The sequence below is a fragment of the Pelophylax lessonae genome (assembly GCF_965119305.1).
Source record: "Pelophylax lessonae genome assembly, chromosome: 6".
Lineage (NCBI taxonomy): Eukaryota > Metazoa > Chordata > Amphibia > Anura > Ranidae > Pelophylax > Pelophylax lessonae.
Genome location: NC_138773.1, coordinates 175,794,680 through 175,814,923, shown reverse-complemented (window position 1 = coordinate 175,814,923; position 20,244 = coordinate 175,794,680). Strand labels below are relative to the sequence as shown.

The 20,244-nt window shown below is 48.4% G+C and overlaps 1 protein-coding gene across 1 annotated transcript in view; it reads right to left on the bottom strand.

Moving 5' to 3' along the window:
- The window catches only part of DNAJB11 (DnaJ heat shock protein family (Hsp40) member B11), a 68,665-nt gene extending 62,507 nt beyond the window's left edge, over positions 1-6,158 (bottom strand). Inside the window, exon 1 of the mRNA XM_082260571.1 lies at positions 6,023-6,158. Coding sequence (XP_082116697.1) covers positions 6,023-6,096 — 74 coding nt within the window. The 5' untranslated portion in view covers positions 6,097-6,158. The remainder of the gene's footprint in view (positions 1-6,022) is intronic.
- Between the last annotated feature and the right edge of the window lie 14,086 nt (positions 6,159-20,244).

The window sequence follows — 20,244 nt, the reverse complement described above, 5'->3', positions numbered from 1 at the left end:
GTCGTCTACGTCCTCCGGACCATATAACGAGGAGTAGAAGTCTCTCATGATACGCTGTACGCCTTGGGGGGTGGAGTCGACCAAGCCCGAGGGGTCTCGCAGGGACCCAATGTGCGTCGGTGTCTGCCGACCTTTGCACATTTTCGCCAACAGCTTGCCAGCCTTGTTGCCGAACTTGTGCAAGGTTGCTGCAAGATGCGCTGTGTGAATACGTTCGACTTTATCGGCCCAGTCGTCGAAATTCTGTTTAGCCAGAACCCAAGTTTCCCTGGTCGACGGAGTGTCAGCCAGGAGCAGTTTGCGTTGTGCCTCGCGGAGACGATCGCTCGCCTTTCTATAGCCGCTCTTAGCGTGCCGTTTGTACGCAGCTGCATATGAAATAATACGGCCTCTCAGGAAGGCCTTGCCTGCTTCCCAAAATAAATGAGGGGAGGAGGAGTGGTTCGCATTATTTGCAGAGTATTCCTGCCATGCCCGAGTCAAATATGAATTAAAGTCAGCGTTATTGGCCAAGAAGGAGGGGAACCGCCACACCAGAGGGACGGTAGGGGAACCGGTAAGGTCAATGGATAAGGAGAGGGGGGAGTGATCTGATATCGCCATGTCGTGAATAGTCGCGTCCTGTGTAAGTGAGAGGAGAGAGTCAGAGCAGAATAGGTAGTCAATTCTCGTAAAGGTCTTGTGGGGGTGGGAATAGAACGTATATTCCCGGTCAGTCGGGTGGAAATGTCGCCATGCATCGGTTAGTGATAGAGAGTCAGTTAAAGTAGCCAGGGGTGTCTGGGAGTCGCCCAAACGAGGCCTTGTCCCGGAGGGGGACCGCGATCTATCAAGAACCGGGTCCATGACAGCATTGAAGTCGCCCCCCATCAAATGAGGGACGAGTGGGAGAGCCAGGGTGCGTGCGGATAACGTGGAATAGAAGGTCTGGTCAAAAACATTAGGGGCGTATACATTAGAAATTACGAATTCCCTACTGTGGACGCGAACGTGAGCCGAAACGTAGCGGCCCTCTGTATCCGCATCCACCGCAAGAATTTCAACCTGGAGACGTTTGTGAAAAAGGATGAGAACACCTGCCTTGCGCCCGAGTGCAGCAGATCCCACCACCTTACCCACCCAAAGTTTTTCCATACGGGCCATGTCAGCAAAGGGAAGGTGTGATTCCTGGATAAGAGCTATGTCGGCCCTGAGGCGTTTGAGATGCCGCAGGACTTTCATCCTCTTCGCCGGGGATCTGAGGCCCTTAACATTCCATGATATCAGCGTCATGGTCTAGCCGTGGGGGTCGGGCATGTAGAATAACCTGAGAAGGATCTAACCATTATCGGGGGGATAGCAAGGTGTAAAGAAATTGGGTGAAACCGCCACCTGGTTGGAAGGGGATGCCATGTAAGTACAGCAACCATAAGGAGCCTGACCTCTGGGGAGAACGGAACGGGGAAGAGGGAAACTGGAAAACTGGGTGGGAAAAACCAAAAACACACAGTAAAAACATAAACAGAGTCGTAAGGACTTCACTTTTTTCCGCATGCGTATGCGATGGAGCACAGCTCCCCAAGTATGCCTCCAGATGCGAAGCGGGGTACAATAAGCCCTAGCAATGATCGCATCTGCAGAAATCTGGGTCGCGACCTACAACCGAGCATGGTGCAGCCATGGCATAAAGACCAATACGAAAGAGGAAAAAGAACAAAAGAACAGCAGGGGTAATACATTACCAACTATGAACATAACCAATCTTCAAGGGTAGAGGACGTGCGTTCCATTTGAGCCGTTGAGCGGCAGGAGCCAACCGGGAGCCAGGCCCGGTGGGAAACGGTCCTATGGCCCACTAGAGGTAAACAGCACAACGAGAACCTGAGCAGCGTCAGCGGGGGGGGGCCAGCGCGGCCGGAGCTAACCACCTCGGAGTATCGTTGCCGTTTTGGGGATTCCTTCCTAGGGCTGTGAGGAATGTCCGGCCTGGAAAAAGAAAGGGATTTAGCCGAGTTGTTGTGACCAGAGACGCCATGATGGAGTGAGCGGACAAATTTTTCTGCCTCCGTGGGATCCTGAAAGGAGAGCTGATCGCCGTTCGGGGCACGTAGGCGCAAGGTCGCCGGGTAGGCCAGGGTAAATTTTATGCGTTCCTGATGTAGTTGAGAGCATACGGTCTGGAAAGTCTTACGTTTTTTTGCGACTTCCACTGAGTAGTCTGCAAAGATAAGGATTTTCATACCTTCGATCTGAAAATGAGGCGTTTGGCGGAATTTCTGAAGGATGGCAGATTTGTCTGCGTAGTTCAAATATTTCGCGATAATCGGGCGGGGGGTCTTACGTTCTTCTGAGAAGAGACCCATTCTGTGAGCCCGTTCCACAACACAGGTCCCTTGAATGCCCAGGGCTGCGGGGATCTTCCTCGCACAGATGTCAGGAATGGCTGAAGGTTGGACGGATTCTGGGATCCCTATAAATCTCAGGTTACTCCGCCGAGATCTGTTTTCCAGGTCTTCCAGTTTGTCCATGATGAGACGGTTCATTTTGTCCTGGGATTGTTCCGTGCCTAGCAGTTGGTATACCTCGTCCTCCACACTGGAGATCCGGCTTTCTGCCTCATTGAGGCGGTGGGAGTGAGACTCCAGCTCTTTTCTGAAAGCAGCCATGCCTGCAGTCACTGCTTGCTCCACTGATGATTTGATGGTGGGGGTGAGCAAAGCAACCACCGCCTGTGCAATCCTCTCAGTAGCGGGGTCTGGAGCTGAGGATGATGCCGTGGTGGGCGGCTGGGGGGTCCCTTCTGGCAGTTTAGAAGTGTCCATCGCCGCCGAGTCCGCCGCCGTTCCGGAGTAGGCCGCGACCGCGGCCTCGATTTGCGCCGCGCCTGGCGGAGGCTTTGCGGCCGTTTTTTCTAAATCCCGCTCCATGGCGGGACGAGAGGCGGGCAGCGATCGGGTCCGTGCGGTATCCCGAGGCAGATGGGGGTTGCCTGAGGCGATTTGGAGGTGCTGGGCAGGTTTTACAAGCCGTATTGCAGGGGCACACCGCGGGAGCTGTTCAGGGACCAGCTACTCCATGCGGCGCCGGAACCGGAAGTCCGGAGATCAGCTTTAAAGTACGGTGGTCATGAAAGATGTTATGGGGCAGCCACCTATTGAATGGTCTGTTTAATCGGTGTTCAAACTGTCTGCTAAACAATCTGTGATCATTGGGTGAGACGTTATAGGTTCATTCTTAAGGCCCGTACACACGACCTGAAAATCGTATGAAAAATACAGCTAAGGGATCGTATGATATTCCAATCGTTAGTACACAGCTTTTCGAAAGCCGATCACGACAATTCATTTGAAATTATCTGATGGGACAAGCACGAAAATGTTTCTCGTACGTTTTTTCCATTAATCAATCCAGTTGTCCTATGAAAACACAATACAAATACAATACAAGACATGACATCCCTTTAGAATTTTTATTCTGTCGTACGAAAATTTCCGTAACCTCTTATTTTCGTTATGAGACTAGCATGCAAATAAAAAAAAAAAAAAAATGGACGAGCGTTTGTTAAATAATCTCATCATGTGTACCAGGCATTGGGGTCACCATAAAATTTACATTATGCTAAACTGAACCAATTGAAGAATGCAAGTGATCATAGCTGGAGATCAGCTTTAAAGTACACTGGTCATGAAAGATGTTATGGGGCAGCCAACACTTGGACTGTCTGCTCAATTAGTGTTCAAACTGTCTGCTAAACAATCTGTGATCATTGTGTAAGGCCCCTTTCACACAAGCGGACCGTTCAGATCCGCCTGTCCGTTTTTTTGGCGGATCTGAACGGTCCCCCCATGCATCTCTATGGGGGATCGGATGTCAGCGGAGACATGTCCACTGACATACGATCTGATCCGTCAAATCTGGACGGATGGAAACCCTATTTTCCATCCGTCCAGTGGATCGGATGAGAACGGACCGACGGTTGGTTCCCATCCGATTTCCCCCATAGAGATGCATGGGGAACTGACAGCTGTGTCTCCACACACAGCGCGGAGACACAGCTGTCATCCTCCTGCTCAGTGGGGGATCGGCGGCTCGACCCCCCGCTGAGAAAAACGGAATCCGTCCGACGGACGGATAGTGTGAAAGGGGCCTAAGACGTAGAGAGGGTAATCCTAAGGCCCTGTTCACACCTGAGCATATTTCAGCTCATAAAACGCTCATCTCTGAAGTCTCAAAATGCCCAACAAGCAAAATCCCATTCATTTCAATGATCCCTATTCACATCTAAGCATTTTGTCTCCTGAAGCTCAAAAATGTACATGAGCTTCTTTTTTGGCAGATTACAAGCATTTTTGTTAAATGTCAATGCCGGTCTCCAAACACCTGCAAAGAACACCTGAAAAAAAGCACCTGAAAAAAGCCTTAAGGCCTGTACACACGATCTGAAAATCATATGAAAAATACCACTTTCTAAGGATCATAGAATTTTCATAACCTCCTTTTTCGATATGAGACTAGCATGCAAAATAAAAAATGGACGATCGTTCGTCAAATATTATCATCGTGTGTACCAGGCATTAGGGTCACCATAAAATTTACAACTTTAGATTTACCAAAACTATGTAATACAAGGACCAACCTAGTGTATCTTATCAGGCAGACCCATGCACTACATAGTTGTTGGCAGATCTAAAGAAGAGTGTGCAATCAGACAGTAAGGTGTGTGGTAAGCTTTAGGCAAGGCTGCGGTATGCTAAAGCTGGATACACACTATACAATGTTCTTTAGATTTTTTTCCTTTAGATTTACCAAAACCATATAATAGGAGGTCAAACCTAAAGACTTTCAATTTGTATGTTATCAGGCAGGCCCTTGCACTACATAGTTGAAGGTAAATCTAAAGGAAATCTATCAACAAAAGTTGTATAGTGTGTATCCAGCTTTAATAAAGTTGGACGTGATCTGACATCATTGGTGAGTGACTTCCTGCTAAGTTGGTGGAGTGTAGTTGGGCTCATTTTGGTCAGCCCCCAGCGTTTCAGAGGCAAGTGCTTTTTCGGCAGGCTTTGAGCGCTGACATTCCACTACATGTCTTACCTTTTCACTTACGTTCCACTTTAATCACCCCCAGTAATGATCACCCTCAGTCTATTGGCACTTAGGATGTTTTGCCGCATGCTGGAAAATCTCAGTTCAGGGTGAGGCTTAAAGGGCAGTATTCAGAAGCTGAGACTGCGGATCTCATGGGTCCTTCTGCTGACCTTTATGCCATAACTGATGGCAGCTGTGACAAGAGGGTCAGGTGGGGGGCTGTCCCTAGCAGACATCAGGGGACGATTTCTCAAAAAAACAAAAAATAAAACAATGTTTGGCATCATAGGCACAAGGAGAGGTAAGTACTTACTATCTTTTACAGGTTTGCCCAGGAATGTTTAGTATACTGACAGGTTTGCTTTAGGTTTCCAGTTGCCAGCACCTGATGAAATTCTACATCAGGCAGGCAAAAAAAAAAAAAAAAAAAAAGGGGGAATCGCAGAACAACCACATTCTGTATTCTTCTAAGGCCCCTTTCACACTTATGCGACGCGATTTTACAGCGATTTTGCCGCGATTTTGAAAGCAATGGCTATGGCTCGAAACGCAATCAAATCGTGGCAAAGTAGTGCAGGAACTACTTTGAAGTCGGTGCGACTTCAAGACGCACTGATATATATGGGGCTCATTGAAAATAATGGAAAATGATTTGTCATGCGATTTTGCGGTCCAAAATTGCGGGACAAGTCGCACTAGTGTGAAAGGGGCCTAAATGGATAACGAGGCAGATAAGAGCAATGTATATTCAGTCATTTCACATACAGTAGATGTGCTGATTTGCAGCAACCTTGTCCTGAAGGTGCCCATTACTGGCCAATCAGTTCACTCCACATCCATGGATGTCACTGATCTACATCTCCTGCTGGTAACACAACCTTCTATAGGGATGTGTAACTAATAAAAAACCAAGCTGTTCCATAGTTCCGCCTTACAATAGCATTCATTGACTTACCCTGCACACACCATGCTCAGCATGTACACGACTAGCAGGCAAATGCTACTCAATGACAAGGAGCCGATCCTCATGGTGGATGAATGAAGCTAGTCACCAAAACACAGATACCCAGGGTCCTTCGCCTGTCCCTGCGACAACAGCGAACTTGCCTCACGTTAGTCTGTCTACACAGAGACCTGGATCTCCCATACAACAGGTATTGAAACAAGCACAGCTAATCATAAAACACAACGTCAGCTACAGCCGGGGGTCAGACAGCCAATCACCACTGCTTCCATTTCGTTTCCGGGATCGCCTGACCAACCACATGCAAAGACATGGCAAATTACGGTTCCCACTTACTCCACCAATCGCCTCTGAGAGTGTGAACACCGGGCGTGGCCAGCGCACGGGGTGGGCGGGTCCATGGCTGGGAGAGGATGTGGCCTGAGAATGACGTCAGAACTGGGGAGGGAGTGTGATTGGTCAGTGGATTGGTGGGCGTGGCCTGAGCCGTATAAATCCCCGAGCAGAGCGGCCAGCGCGAAGTTACATGTGCAGTGAACAGCGAGGTGAAAAAGCTGACAGAACTAAGCTCCGGAGCCGAGTACAGCCATTGTCGGGAGGGACTACCGTCATATGCTGTAAATAATGGTGTCCCAACCTGGATTTATAATGCTACGGGCTACAAATCCCAGCATGGATTTTTGTACAGAAGTGCTACAAATCCCAGCATGGATTTTTGTATAGATGTGCTTATAAATCCCAGCATTGATTTTTGTATAGATGTGCTACAAGAAATCCCAGCATGGATTTTTGTATAGATGTGCTTATAAATCCCAGCATTGATTTTTGTATAGATGTGCTTACAAATCCCAGCATGGATTTGTTCTATAGATCCTAGCATTCTCTACATACCCCAGGTGGTGATTGGAGGGGGACAGCGGTGCCTCCTCCCAGGCTTCCCTGCTCAGTCTATCTCCCCCTGATGGGTGAGGGGCGGTGGTGCTTCTTCCCAGGCTCCCCACTCAACCTATCTCCCACGAAGGAGGGGGGGGGGGGGTGTTGCCGCTTCTTCCTAGGCTCCCCCAGCCCCTGCTCCGCCTACCTCCCATCCAGGGTGGGCCTATTGTTAGGCTCTCCTGCTCCATCTATCTCCCAAATTAGGGTTCCCACTTACTCCAAACGCCTCCAAGTGTCAACACCGGGCATGGCCAGCGCACAGGGTGGGCATATCCAGCCCTTGGAGAGGGCATGGCCTGATAATAACGTCAGAGCTGAGGGGGAGTGTGATTGGTCAGTGGAGTGGTGGGCGAGGCCTGGGCCCTATAAATACCCAAGCAGAGCAGGCAGCGCGAATATGTGCAGAGAGCAGCGAGGTGGGAAGACCTTCCCACAGACAGCACTGGGCTACGGAGCCGAGTACAGCCATTGTCGGGAGGGACTACGACTTCCATCATATACTGTAAATAATGGTGTCCCAACCTGGATTTATATACTACGGGCTACAAATCCCAGCATTGATTTTTCTATAGATGTGCTAAAAATCCCAGCGTGGATTTTTCTATAGCTGTACTACAAATCCCAGCATGGATTTTTCTCTAGCTGTACTATAGATCCTAGCATTCTCTACATACCCCAGGTGCAGGGACGTAGATAAGGGGGGGGGGGCTCAGGGGGGTTGAAACCCTCCCAGAGCATCCTGCATATGTCCCTTTCAGTGTAACGTGTAGTGCTGCATCATGGGTTAATAGATCATTGGGCTGGCACACGAAGAGCTCACGCTGATCACTGCACGGCTGTCAGGCACAGACTGGCTGACAGTTCTTTACCACCAGGCAGCTTTGAACACAGCAGGAGCCGACGCCCATGGTCCCACCCATCCCACCAGGCAGCATTGAGCACAGCTGGGGTACTGCCCATAGCCCTGCCCACCACTCTCTAGTGATGGGCGGGACTAGGGGAGCCGCTCCTGCTGTGCTCAATGCTGTCTGGCAGGGTGGGCATCGGCTGACAAGCTGCATCTGGTGTCGGGCAACGTGGCAAGTGACAAGCTGCATCTGGTGGCAAGTGACAAGCTGCATCTGGTGGCAGGTGACGTGGCAAGTGACAAGCTGCATCTTGTGGCAGGTGACAATCAGGGCTCCCACGGATTCTTCATTATGGTGAGTTGAACCATTTAATTTTAAAATGTATTATTAGAAATAATGTGCTGCAATTATTCTGACATCATATCAGCCGTGGTGCCCTGATGATTGAAGGGCCAACATGAGCCATTGGCTAGGTAACCGTGAGAGAATGTGTGGCAACTGGCAAAGTTAGTGACTGAGGCTGGACTGAGTCTTCCAATGCTGTTGTGTCAGGCCCGTTCACATCTACCGGTTTGGGATCGCGGGTGGAATCGCCCGAGATTCCAAATTGCATTGCAAGGCTGGCAAAACACAGCATACATATTTGTGACATTTATTTTGATGGCACCAAATCGCAGTGTGGTTTTGCTGTGATTGTCGCTCAAAAGAATCTCCTGCTCCTTTTTCAGTGACAAGCTTTACATGATGCTGCTTGCCGTGGGATAAATCGCATGACAATTGTGCCAAAACTGCACCACATTTTAGGTGCCATTAAAAATAATTTGCACAAACACACGCACTGCATTTTGCCAGTATGCCAGCATTAGGGTGTGATTTGGAATCGCGGGCAGAATCACAGCGATTCTGTCAGCGATCTCAAATTGCTAGATATGAACAGGGCCTTAACCACTTGATGTCATGTACATGTAGGTCATTGTGTTCAAGCGGTTACAACAATCTACCCCTCATTTGGCTTGGTAAGAGACCTTCATCATTGTCATATACATAAGTCACGCCACAGTCTGCACTCTGAACCAGGATGTTACTGGACTGTCTGTTTACTTCAACTGGCAAGTGAATTGGGCCACCAGCCAATGCATTTACAAGCATGCCATAAAAGGTGGTACTCTGGGCTTACACATTAAGCTGTGGCTTGAGATTTGAGAGGTCTATGAGAGGCTAAAAGCCAGCCTTACAGCGTGTCTCCTTTCTTGAGCCCGTTACACACTGCTTGGACTTTGCTAGGTGCAATATTACACCAATACTGCGGACTGTATTACCGTGAATTAATTACCCACAATCTGTTTTTTTTTTTCATGCCACCAATTCCCCAGAGATCTATGGTCTACCATATGGGACATAAAAAGACATTACACTGCACAGATTGCCACAACTTGATTTAGACATCACTGTTCCGTGAGAATTACCTACCCGTGAGAAAAACCTACCCCTCGTCACTTCCGGTTCACGGCACTGTATGGAATGCAGCCGTTACATTAAAACAACTGGGCTGCAATACGAATCATCTCCGCTCCTGTGGCTGTCACTTCCCTGCTCTCGGCAAGTAAATATAAAAGCGGCGGCGGGTGTATGTAAACATAAATCACGGAGACGCCAGCCGCTTTTATATTTACTTGCCGAGAGCAGGGAAGTGACAGCCACAGGAGCGGAGATGATTCGTATTGCAACCCCGCTGTTTTATTTAACTGCCGCGTGGGTAGGTTTTTCCCACGGTACACCGTCCTATTTCCATACTAGTGCGCATGCGCACTAGTCAGCTCCTCTGTCGTCCCTTTAGGTATCCGGCCCTGTGAGCATGCGCACTGCTGCGCTGCTCAGCTGTTCCTGGCCGGAAGTGACGAGGGGTAGGTAATTCTCACGGGGTAGGTAATTCTCACGCTACAATCACCCTTTACCTGGCTTATCTGGCTTGACTTACAGGAACTGCTCCCCCTGCTGGCTAATTGACAAGCGCACCAATAGTGGACTGTCATTTCTTCAGATCTTGGCTACATGGCCATCTGTTCCCCTTCTAATAGCCTTGTCAATATAATTAGTGTACCCGGGAGTCTCTGAATATCAAGGTGTGTACACCCTGACAGGGCAGTGCAAGTGGTCTGTGTCCGGAGAGGGGGGCCGTGCGCAGCCTGGGTGGGGGCCGGAGTGATATTTGAGTTCATAATGTGTTTTAACTGAGCATGGAGGTGGTTTACTGTGGGAGAGATTTCACAGGCTATTTCAAATTACCCAGCTTTCACATATGTTTGGTTTTTTATATGTTTTATCGTCAGTGTTTTCATTTACAATATTTTTCTATATACCTGTGTTGAGCCTTATCATTGCAACTTCTCTTGTCTATATATTTTCTGGTCTTCAAGTGGTTAATGCATTGACAGAGGCTAAGCTGGGTTTTCCATTGCTTTTGTGTTACTGACAGTCCAGCCTAGCACTGGCAGCCATGATAGACATGGCGGCCAGAGCGAGGCTGGACTGATTAATCCTCAGTTCACAATATGATCCGCATATGAATAACACAGGAACCCCTCCACATTCCTGTTTAATTCACATGTGCTTCAGGGTGGTGTGATTTGGGCCCATTCATTTTGAATAGGCTCAGATCACACCAAAGTCATGCATGCAACAATTTTGGAATTTCAATGCAACAGAATTGTGTATTTGTTTTGTACCATGCAATCCAATGCAGGCAAATGCAATATATTTGCAACCTGTGTTTTGGGTGTCAGTGCAATCTCAAAAACACCCCAAACACAGGTTGCAAACGTATTGCATTTGCCTGCATTGGATTGCATGGTACAAAGCAACCATACAATCCTTTTTCCAAACTTTATGAATTTGGCGAGGTTTATTTTATTTAAAAAAGACTTTTACTTAGTACCTGCTGCTGAAACCCCCCCAGAACAAAAAATTATCTATGGCCATGCCCAGGTGGTGATTGGGGGGTGGCGGTGCTTCTTCCCAGGCCCCCCCAGCCCCTGCTCCGCCTACCTCCCGCCCAGGGTGGGCCTGCTGTTAGGCTCCCCCGCTCCGTCTATCTTCCACAGAGGGGGGACAGGGGTGCCCATTCTCGGACTCCCCTGCTCAATCTCCCACCCAAATGAGCACAGCTAATCATACAACACAACATCAGCTACAGCCGGGGGTCAGACAGCCAATCACCACGGCTTCCATTTAATTTCTGGGATCGCCTGACCAACCACATTCAAAGACATGGCAAATTACGGTTCCCACTTACTCCACCAATCGCCTATGAAAGTGTGAACACCGGGCATAGCCAGCGCACGAGGTGGGCATATCCAAAGCTTGGAGAGGGCATGGCCTGAGAATGACATCAGAGCTGAGGGGGGAGTGTGATTGGTCAGTGGAGCAGTGGGCGTGGCCTGAGTCCTATAAATACCCAAGCAGAGAAGGCAGCGCGAATATGTGCAGAGAGCAGCGAGGTGGGAAGACCTTCCCACAGACAGCACTGGGCTCCGGAGCTGAGTACAGCCATTGTCTGGAGGGACTACAACTCCCAACAATCTGCCTGTGCGAGAGACTGACTTCCATCATATACTGTAAATAATTTTGTCCCAAACTGGATTTATATGCTACAGGCTACATAAAAAAAAATTCTATAGATGTACTACAAATCCCAGCATGGATTTTTCTGTAGATGTACTTCAAATCCCAGCAAGGATTTTTCTGTAGATGTACTTCAAATCCCAGCAAGGATTTTTCTATAGATGTGCTACAAATCCCAGCAAGGATTTTTCTATAGATGTGCTACAAATCCCAGCAAGGATTTTTCTATAGATGTGCTACAAATCCCAGCAAGGATTTTTCTATAGATGTGCTACAAATCCCAGCAAGGATTTTTCTATAGATGTGCTACAAATCCCAGCAAGGATTTTTCTATAGATGTGCTACAAATCCCAGCAAGGATTTTTCTATAGATGTGCTACAAATCCCAGCAAGGATTTTTCTATAGATGTGCTACAAATCCCAGCATGGATTTTTCTATAGATGTGCTACAAATCCCAGCATGGATTTTTCTATAGATGTGCTACAAATCCCAGCATGGATTTTTCTATAGATGCGCTACAAATCCCAGCATGGATTTTTCTATAGATGCACTATAGTTCCTAGCATTCTCTACATACCCCAGGTGGTGATTGGGAGTGTGGGCGCCACTTCCCAGGCTCCCCCAGCCCCTGCTTTGCCTACCTCCCACCTAAGGGGGCCTGCTTTTAGGCTCTCCTGCCCAGGGGGGTGGGGCGCCTGCTCTTAGGCTTCCTCGCCACTCCGCTCTGCCTATCTTAGGGCGAGGGGGTGGGGGCGCCTGCAGTTAGGCTTCCCCGCTCCGTCTATCTCCTGCCGAGGGGGGGCGGTGGATCCTTTTCTTAGGCTCCGCCCAGCTCGTGCCGAGGGAGGGTGGGGGTGCCTACTGTTAGGCTCCGCCTATCTCCTGCTTGGGGGTGTGGGGGGTGCCTGCTCTTAGCTCCCCAGCTCTGCCTACCTCCCACTGAAGCGGCACCTCTTCCCAGGCTCCACCTATTGGGAGAACCTGCTCTTAGGCTCTCAAGCCGCCCGTTCCATCTCTCACCGAAGGGGGTCGGCGGTGCCTGCTCTTAGGCTCCCCGCTCCGCCTATTTCGTGCTGAGGGGAAGCAGGGGCGCCTGCTCCCAGCCCCCCCACTGCTCTGCCTATCTCCCCCGTCGTAGGGGGGCGGCAGCGCCTCTTCCCAGGCTCCTTTACCCCCCCTGCTTCGCCTATCTCCCGCCGATGGGGGGGCGGAGGTGCCTGCGCATAGGCTCCCCACTCCTGCTCTTAGGCACACCCTGGTTCGCCTATCTCCCACGGAGAGGGGGCGCCTGCTTTTAGGCTTCCCCCGCTCCGCCTATCTCCCGCCTAGGGGGGTGGGGGTGTCTACTCTTAGGCTCCCTGCTCCGCCTATCTCCTGCTAAGGGGGGCCGGGGGCGCCTTACTCTTAGGCTCCCCGCTCTGCCTATCTCCTGCTGAGGTGGGGTGGCGGTGGTGCCCCTTCTCAGGCTCCCGTGCCCCCTGCATCGCCTATCTCCCATTAAGGGAGAGTGGGGGCGCCTGCTCTTGGGCTCTATAGGGAGAGGTTGGAGGCTGGTACTTCTATTAGGCGTGTGTTTGACTGGTTATAGGGGATGTTGGAGGCCAGTCTTTTTTTTTTTTTTTTCTTTTTTTTGGTGTGTTGGATCAGCAAAAAGAAGTTTGGAGGCTGGTACTTTTATTAGACATGTGTTGGAACTGGCTTTTGGGGAGTTTGAAGACCAGGATTTTTCTTTTAGGTGTGTGTAGGATCAGCAAAAAGCAGAAGTTGAAGGATGGTATTTTGTTTTCAGGGATTTGTTGGACCAGCTATAGGGAGAGGTTGGAGGCTTGTACTTTTATTAGGCGTGTGTTGGACTGGCCTATAGGGGAGGTTGGAGGCACCTGGAGAGTGTAGCTCCACCCAATTTCCCTAGAAACACTGCAGTCTTTAAATCCCTCCTCTTCCACCATGCCTTCAGTTATTGTGTTTCCTCCGCCATGGTGGAAGCGCTGCTAGGAACCTTGGGTGGTCTACGTTCTCTCCAGGTAAGGAAAGGGTGGTTACCTACGTGTCTGCTATTTTTTCCTTGGCCATCCCAGCACCCCTGGATGTTCCAGAAGCTGATGATCCTTCTAGTTCAGGGGAGCTAAGGGACTCACCGGTCTTATCTGGGTGCTCGGGAGCCGCTGGTATAGGGTTGGTAGAGCAACCTAGGCCAGACTTCTGTTTGAATTTCCCGGCATGTCTGGCTCGGGTCCCGGTTTGCGAGAGGGCATGCTTGGTAGGCTGGACTTCCGGCGTGGGCAGGTGGCATTGGTTCCAGCTGCTGGAATGCAGGATTATCAGCAGATCAGAGGCCAGTGCTTCCGCTTCCGGTCCTCAATGGTGAGGGCGCCAGGAGCGGCCTTTTTGAAAAAGATTTCAATTTATGCTTGTTTTTCCTTTTTTGAAGTGCTCTTTGCACAGATGGAGAGGTCGGCAGCATCAGCGGATGCAGGCGCCACTAGCACCGGTCAGGCACAGGTAAGAGGGGTACAGGGTACCTTTTTATCTTCACTATTGGGCCTTTATGTGGTTTTATCCTTTGCCTCTGTTAAAGCCTGCCTGGGCAAAGCCACAACTAAATCCAGGTCTCCTTCAGTAGCTAGGAAATGGCCATCTTGCAAGAATACCCTGAAAGATACTTGGCCTAAACCTTTGTGCAAGACTTGTATAGCAGACCTGGTTAAAGAGGAATCTGCAAGACTTGTATAGGAGACCTGGTTAAAGAGGAATCTGCACAACAATGCAAAGATTTATTTTATTCCGTGAAAGTTATCGGATCCTCTGAGTTCGGTCAGGTCCTTATTAAGGTTCCAGCAACACACACTCCCAGCAGAGTGCTTTGGCTAGCTCCTTGGCATCCACCTCAGTCAGCAGAGACCAGGGACTCAGAGGGAGAAGGAACAAGCACACTTCCTTCCCTCAGGGATTTGGATGAGGAAGATTCTGGGAGACCTTCCAAATATAAAATGTCCTTTACAGGAGGTACAATATTTGCTTAAGGAAATATACACTACTCTTGGAATTTGGGAAGAGAAGATCCAGCTGTCAAGGGTTGTATGAGACTAAGCACTGAGTCTTCCCAGTACACAAGGCTCTCACAGATGTAGCTAAAAGAGAGTGGAAAGAACCTGAAAGCCCAATTTGCAAAAAAAGCTCTTAAAAGGAGGTTTCCTTTTGAAGATGAGGAATCCCAAGTTTGTAATAAAAGGCCTAAGGTTGATGCAGCTTTTTCCCAAGTGCCTTGCTGCAGAGATCTTGTATTTGAAGATATGGTCATTTTTAAAGGATGCTACGGATAAAAGGTCCGATTCGCTCCTTAAAAAGGCTTGGGACTCGTCCAGCCTTAAACTGGCTATGGCTTCCACAGTGGTTGCCAGGAATTTGGGAGTGCTGGTTGGAACAGCTCAAAACCCATGTGGAGGCTGGGACACCTAGGAAAGAACTATTGGAATCTTTCCCTCTACTGTTTAAGGCAGTTAAATATATGGCTGATGCAGTTGTGGAATAGGGCTGAACGATAGTCGCATCGCCGAAGATACAATGTAAGGCATAGGCATTAGGCAGGGAGAAGTCGGGAAGACTCACAGTGGTTGTAGCAGAACACAGCCCGACATCCGTCCCACATGTTCAGTCTGCCTGCCTGCAGCTAGCCTAGTTCTCCAGCTGATGGTAATATGATCCTAGAGTGAGGAGCTCAGCTCCTCCCTTTAACCAATCTTTGGCTCTCAGCATACTGACACTGAAGAACTGGAAACAAGCTTGTATTGTAACCGTTCAGAGTGAAGAGTCGAGTCAGTACGTGTGGGACTGGACGGATGTCATGTCAGGCTGTGTTCTACCTCCTGCCACCACTGAGTCCCGACTCTGCCTAATCCACACTGACTGTCACTGTCAATCCCTACAATAACATTAACCCTGGCCTGCCCTGGCTGTATGGTGCAATTACAATCAGAAGAAGGCTGTGCTGCTGCAATACTTCCATGATTTCCTCTCAATATCGCAATATATATTGTTGAAAAAAAAATATCGCAATGTACTTTTTCTCCAATATCGTGCAGCCCTACTGTGGAATCAATTATAATGTCTGCTAGATCCTCATCATTGGTCAATTCTGCCAGGCGTGCAATTTGGTTTTAAAACATGGTCTGGGGCCTCGGCCTCTAAAATCAAATTGTGTGGGTTACACATTTATGGGGATCTTTTGTTCGGCCCAGAACTGGAATCAGTCCTGGATAGAACGGCGGATAAGGCTTTTCCCTCTAGGAAGAAACAGCCTTCCGCAATGTCTTTTTACAGGAGCTGATGCAACAGGAAGTGATTATCCAGGTCCCCAAGGAACAGGAGGGCCGGGGCTTCTATTCACACATCTTCTTGGTGAAGAAACCCTCAGGCAAATTACGACTGATTCTAAACCTAAACATTTTAAACAAATCAATAAGGTACAAGCATTTTCGGATGGATACTATCTACTCAGTGACAAAGCTGTTATCCCCGGGATGTTTTATGACTTCTATAGATCTGAGGGATGCTTATCTGCATATCCCACTAGCTTGGTCTTGTCAAGTTTCTCCGGCTTAGCGGTCAACTTGGGGGAGGCAATATGGCATCTCCAGTTCAGGGCTCTCTGCTTTGGGTTGTCGTCCTCCCCCAGGGTGTTCACCAAGGTGATGGCAGAAGCTCTGGAGGCACTCAGATTGAGGGGGGATCGCTGTTCCTTATCTGGACGATTTACTACTTTTTGCAGACTCCAGAGTAAAGATGTTAGCGAACCTCAGGAGACTCAATCTAATCTCGAGAGCCTAGGGTGGCTTCTAAACCTGGAAAAATCCAACCTGATGCCATCGCAGTAAATTCGGTTTCTGAGTTACACCATTCAGTACTTCAAAATGTCTTTCTCCCTCAAGAGAAGATGGTAAAAGTTCAGTCTGCAGTAGCTCAGATGCAGATCAAAGTGTCAGTTCGGACTGCAATGGAGGCACTGGGCCTCCTCACTGCATCCATTCCAGTGTCCAGTGGGCCAGGTTACACTCTTGCCCCCTACAGATGGGAAATTCTTTGGAAATGGTCACACCTACAGCCACTAGAAAAAAGTCAAGATTTCTGCAAGGGTGAAAAGGGCCCTCTGGTGGTGGTGAAACCAGATCAATCTGTCAAAGGGCCTAAGCTGGTCTTTTCCACCTAACAAAAGACTAACCACAGAAGCAAGTGCTTGGGGCTGGGGAGCCCACTTAGACGATCATACAGTTCAGGGCACTTGGTCCAAGACAGAAGCCAGGAAGTCGTCGAACTGGCAAATTGAAAGCCATCTCTCTGGGTCTTATGTCCTTTCATTAAATAATCAGAGGCCAACATGTTCAGGTCCTATCAGACAACATGACGGCAGTAGCCTGTTTCAAAACGGGGGAACAAGGAGCAGAAGCCTCTTGGATCCGGGCATGCAATTACTTTGTTAGCTAGAACAGAATGTGGCTTTTCTAACAGCAATTCACATGAAGGGTTTCCAGAACCTCCTGGCAGATCTTCTGAGCAGGAATATTATAGAAGCGGAATGGAGCCTGAACCAGGACGTCTTCCTCATGATTATGGAGGCTTGTGGCCATTATCGGGTTGACTTGTTTGTGAGCCAATCGAAATGCCAAAGCTCCAATATTGTTTTCCCTCCACAGGGAAGATCAACCACTGGGCCTGGATGCCTTTGCTCAGCCTTGGGACTTCCCCTTGTGCTATGTGTCCCCCCCCCCCCCTCCAACTGATACCACTGGTCCTCAGGAAGTTCAGGGATGAATCCACAGATCTAATCCTGATCACACCCTTTTTAGCTGAAAAGGCCTTGGTTTGCACCACATCTAAATCTAGCCATGAAACCCCTCTGGAAGCTCCCGTTCAGGAAAGATCTTCTGATACAGGGGACCCTGAACCATCTGGAGTCGGATCGTCTTCAGTTGATGGCTTGGTTTGAGGAAGACCTCTTAAAGGCTAGAGGCCTGTCAGAGAAACTTATTTCCACACTTCTGTCCAGTAGGAAAAAAGTGACCAGAGCTATCTATGTCAGGAAAAAATATAACTTCTGTTCTTTTTATATAAACTTCAGGTGAAAAATATAATTTCTGTTTTAGAATTTCTCCATGAAGGAATGGAGAAGGGACTGGCAGCCAGCACCCTAAAAACCCAAGTGGCGCTTTTGAGTTTTGAGAAAACTGTTTTGAGAACTGTTGCAAGAGACTTTAGTTAGTTTTTCAAGGCCTTAGCTCGGAAAAGGCCGACAACCTTTAAAAATTTTCCCAAATGGGATTATCTTTGGTTTTACAAGGACTTATTAAAACTCAATTTGAACCTTTTTAGAGGAGTCCTCTCTGAGGAATTTGGTTCTAAAAACTATCTGGTTGCAATTACATCGACCTTGTCAATTGCAGATCATTTTTTTTTTTTTTCCCGGATCGATTAGTTCTTCAAACTGATCAGGGTTTTCTTCCTAAAATGGCTACATCCTTTCATCGTATTCCAGAAATTGTACTTCCTACATTTTCCTTGGCTACAGCTAACGCTAAAGAGAAATCGTTTAATTCTCTGGATGTGAGAAGGTGTTTGCTACATTATCTGTCTGTGACTAAGGAATTCTGAAAAGGCGAAAGCCTCCAAGAGTACCTTGGGAAGATGGCTTAAATGGGCAATCAAAGAAGCCTACATATTTCAGGGAGAAACTCCTCCTGAGGGTGTTGCAGCTCATTCTACTAGGTGAATGGCTGCTTTCTGGGATGAAGGAGCCGGTGCTTCGTCTGAACAAATTTGTAAGGCACCTACCTGGTCCAGTTTTTCTGCTTTCCTTCAGCACAATAGGCTAGACTTGCTGTCAGCTGCAGATCAGGCCTTCGGTAGGAAGTTACTGCAGGCAGTGGTTCTGCCTTAGGTTAAGTTACTTGGCTATCCTCTCCAGGTGCTATCCTGAAAGGCGATTTGAGAAAATCTTACTTACCGGTGATGGCATTTCTAAGAGCCTTTCAGGACAGCAGCCTACTACCCTCCCTAAAATGTTTTGTTATAAATGAATAAACTGTTGGTGGTTATGTGCTCTATTTTCCAGCATGTCGGAGGCTACTTTATAACTGAAGGCATGGTGGAAGAGGAGGGATTTAAAGACTGCAGTGTTTCCTGGGAAATTGGGTGGAGCTACACTCTCTCCTGGTGCTGTCCTGAAAGACTCTTAGAAATACCGTCACGGTAAGCCTAAGGTTTTTTTCTTTTTAGGTGTGTGCTAGATCAGCAGAAAGAGTTTTTGGAGGCTGGTATTTGATTTCAGGCATTTGTTGAACCAGCCTTGTCAATGACTTGATAAAGCGCACAATGCGAAACATGTAGTCATGGCAACCATATAGCTTATGGTCCACCCTGGTTCCTGGTATTTCCCCGCAAGTGGCGCCTGTCCGGCTGATGTCACCGCTACGGAACTACAGCGGAGTCCTTTCATCCTCGCGCCGGCTGGTTTCCGGCTTTGTGCACACACTGCTCAGCAGTCCTGGGAGACTGACCTCCTCGCACTCGTGTTGCTTGCTGCCAGGTGCCCTTGTCTACTCCAGCCCAGGGAGATGTAAGCATTTTATGTACTTTGTTTTTCGGTTATTAATACCAATAAACTGTTAACCCTTCCTATACTGGATGTTCACCTGACTTCCTTATCCATTGCATCCCGGTGTGGCTCATGCACTGCCTTCCTCATGTACTTTTGTCCATATCAGCACCCTTCCTATGCTTGTTGGCTAGCAGTAGAAAAACCACTGGGGAGCCTCACAGGCTTACTTCTATCCCTCCACCCTAAAGGCACTCCAGGAGCGCCAGATTTGTGATTATTGCTTTGACTTCTGGACTGGATTTTTTCCTATGGCTGCCCTGGGTGCGTCTCTTTACTGAGCCATTAGTTGGCTAACAGCAGAACAACCGCTGGGGAGCCTCACAGGCTTACGTCTATCCCTCCACCCTACAGGCATCCCAGGAGCGCCTGGTTTGTGATTATTGCTTTGACTTTGAAAGAAGACAACTTTGCCAGGTGTGCATTGACTGAAGAGGAAGCGTCTTCAGCATGCAGTGACTTAATCGCATCAGTGAGGAAGAAACTTGATGCTACCATCCAATCTTTTCGGTCATCTTTAACAGATCCTTCCTTGAGTCAGCCTCACATTCCTCTCAGGGCTCACAATAAATCCCTTCGGTGGAAGCGGAAATAGGTCCTCCTACCGAAGGACGTTTTTTTTCCCCCTCTCATTCTAAAGAAGTGTCGGAGGAGGAAGGGGTACAAAACATACCCTCAAAGTATAAATTGTCCTTATAAACTGCTTCTAACAAACAGTCTACTTGTTCTATCACTTTAGGTTTGGGAAGAAGAAAATAGATTTATCCCTGCATGATAGGATGTATGCAGGCCTGGGTGAACCTAAATGTTGCACCTTCCCAGTCCATTAAACCATCTCAGAGGCCATTAAAAGAGAATTGGCAGAACCAGAGAGGAAACCCTTCTTTCCTAAAGCATTTAAGAGGCGTTTTCCATTTGATGAAGACCCAGGGGCACTTTGGAATAAAGTAACGAAAATTGATGCGGCTTTCTCCCAAGTTTCTAGGTCAACTGATTTGGCATTTGAGGATATGGGAATTTTAAAAGATCCCATGGACAATAGAATGGATCAACAGCTTAAAAGAACTTGGCAATCCATCATGGGTAACCTCAAACCAGCTATGGCAGTCACCTGCATATCCAACTTGGAGTACTGGGCTAACCAGCTCAAAGCCCCATA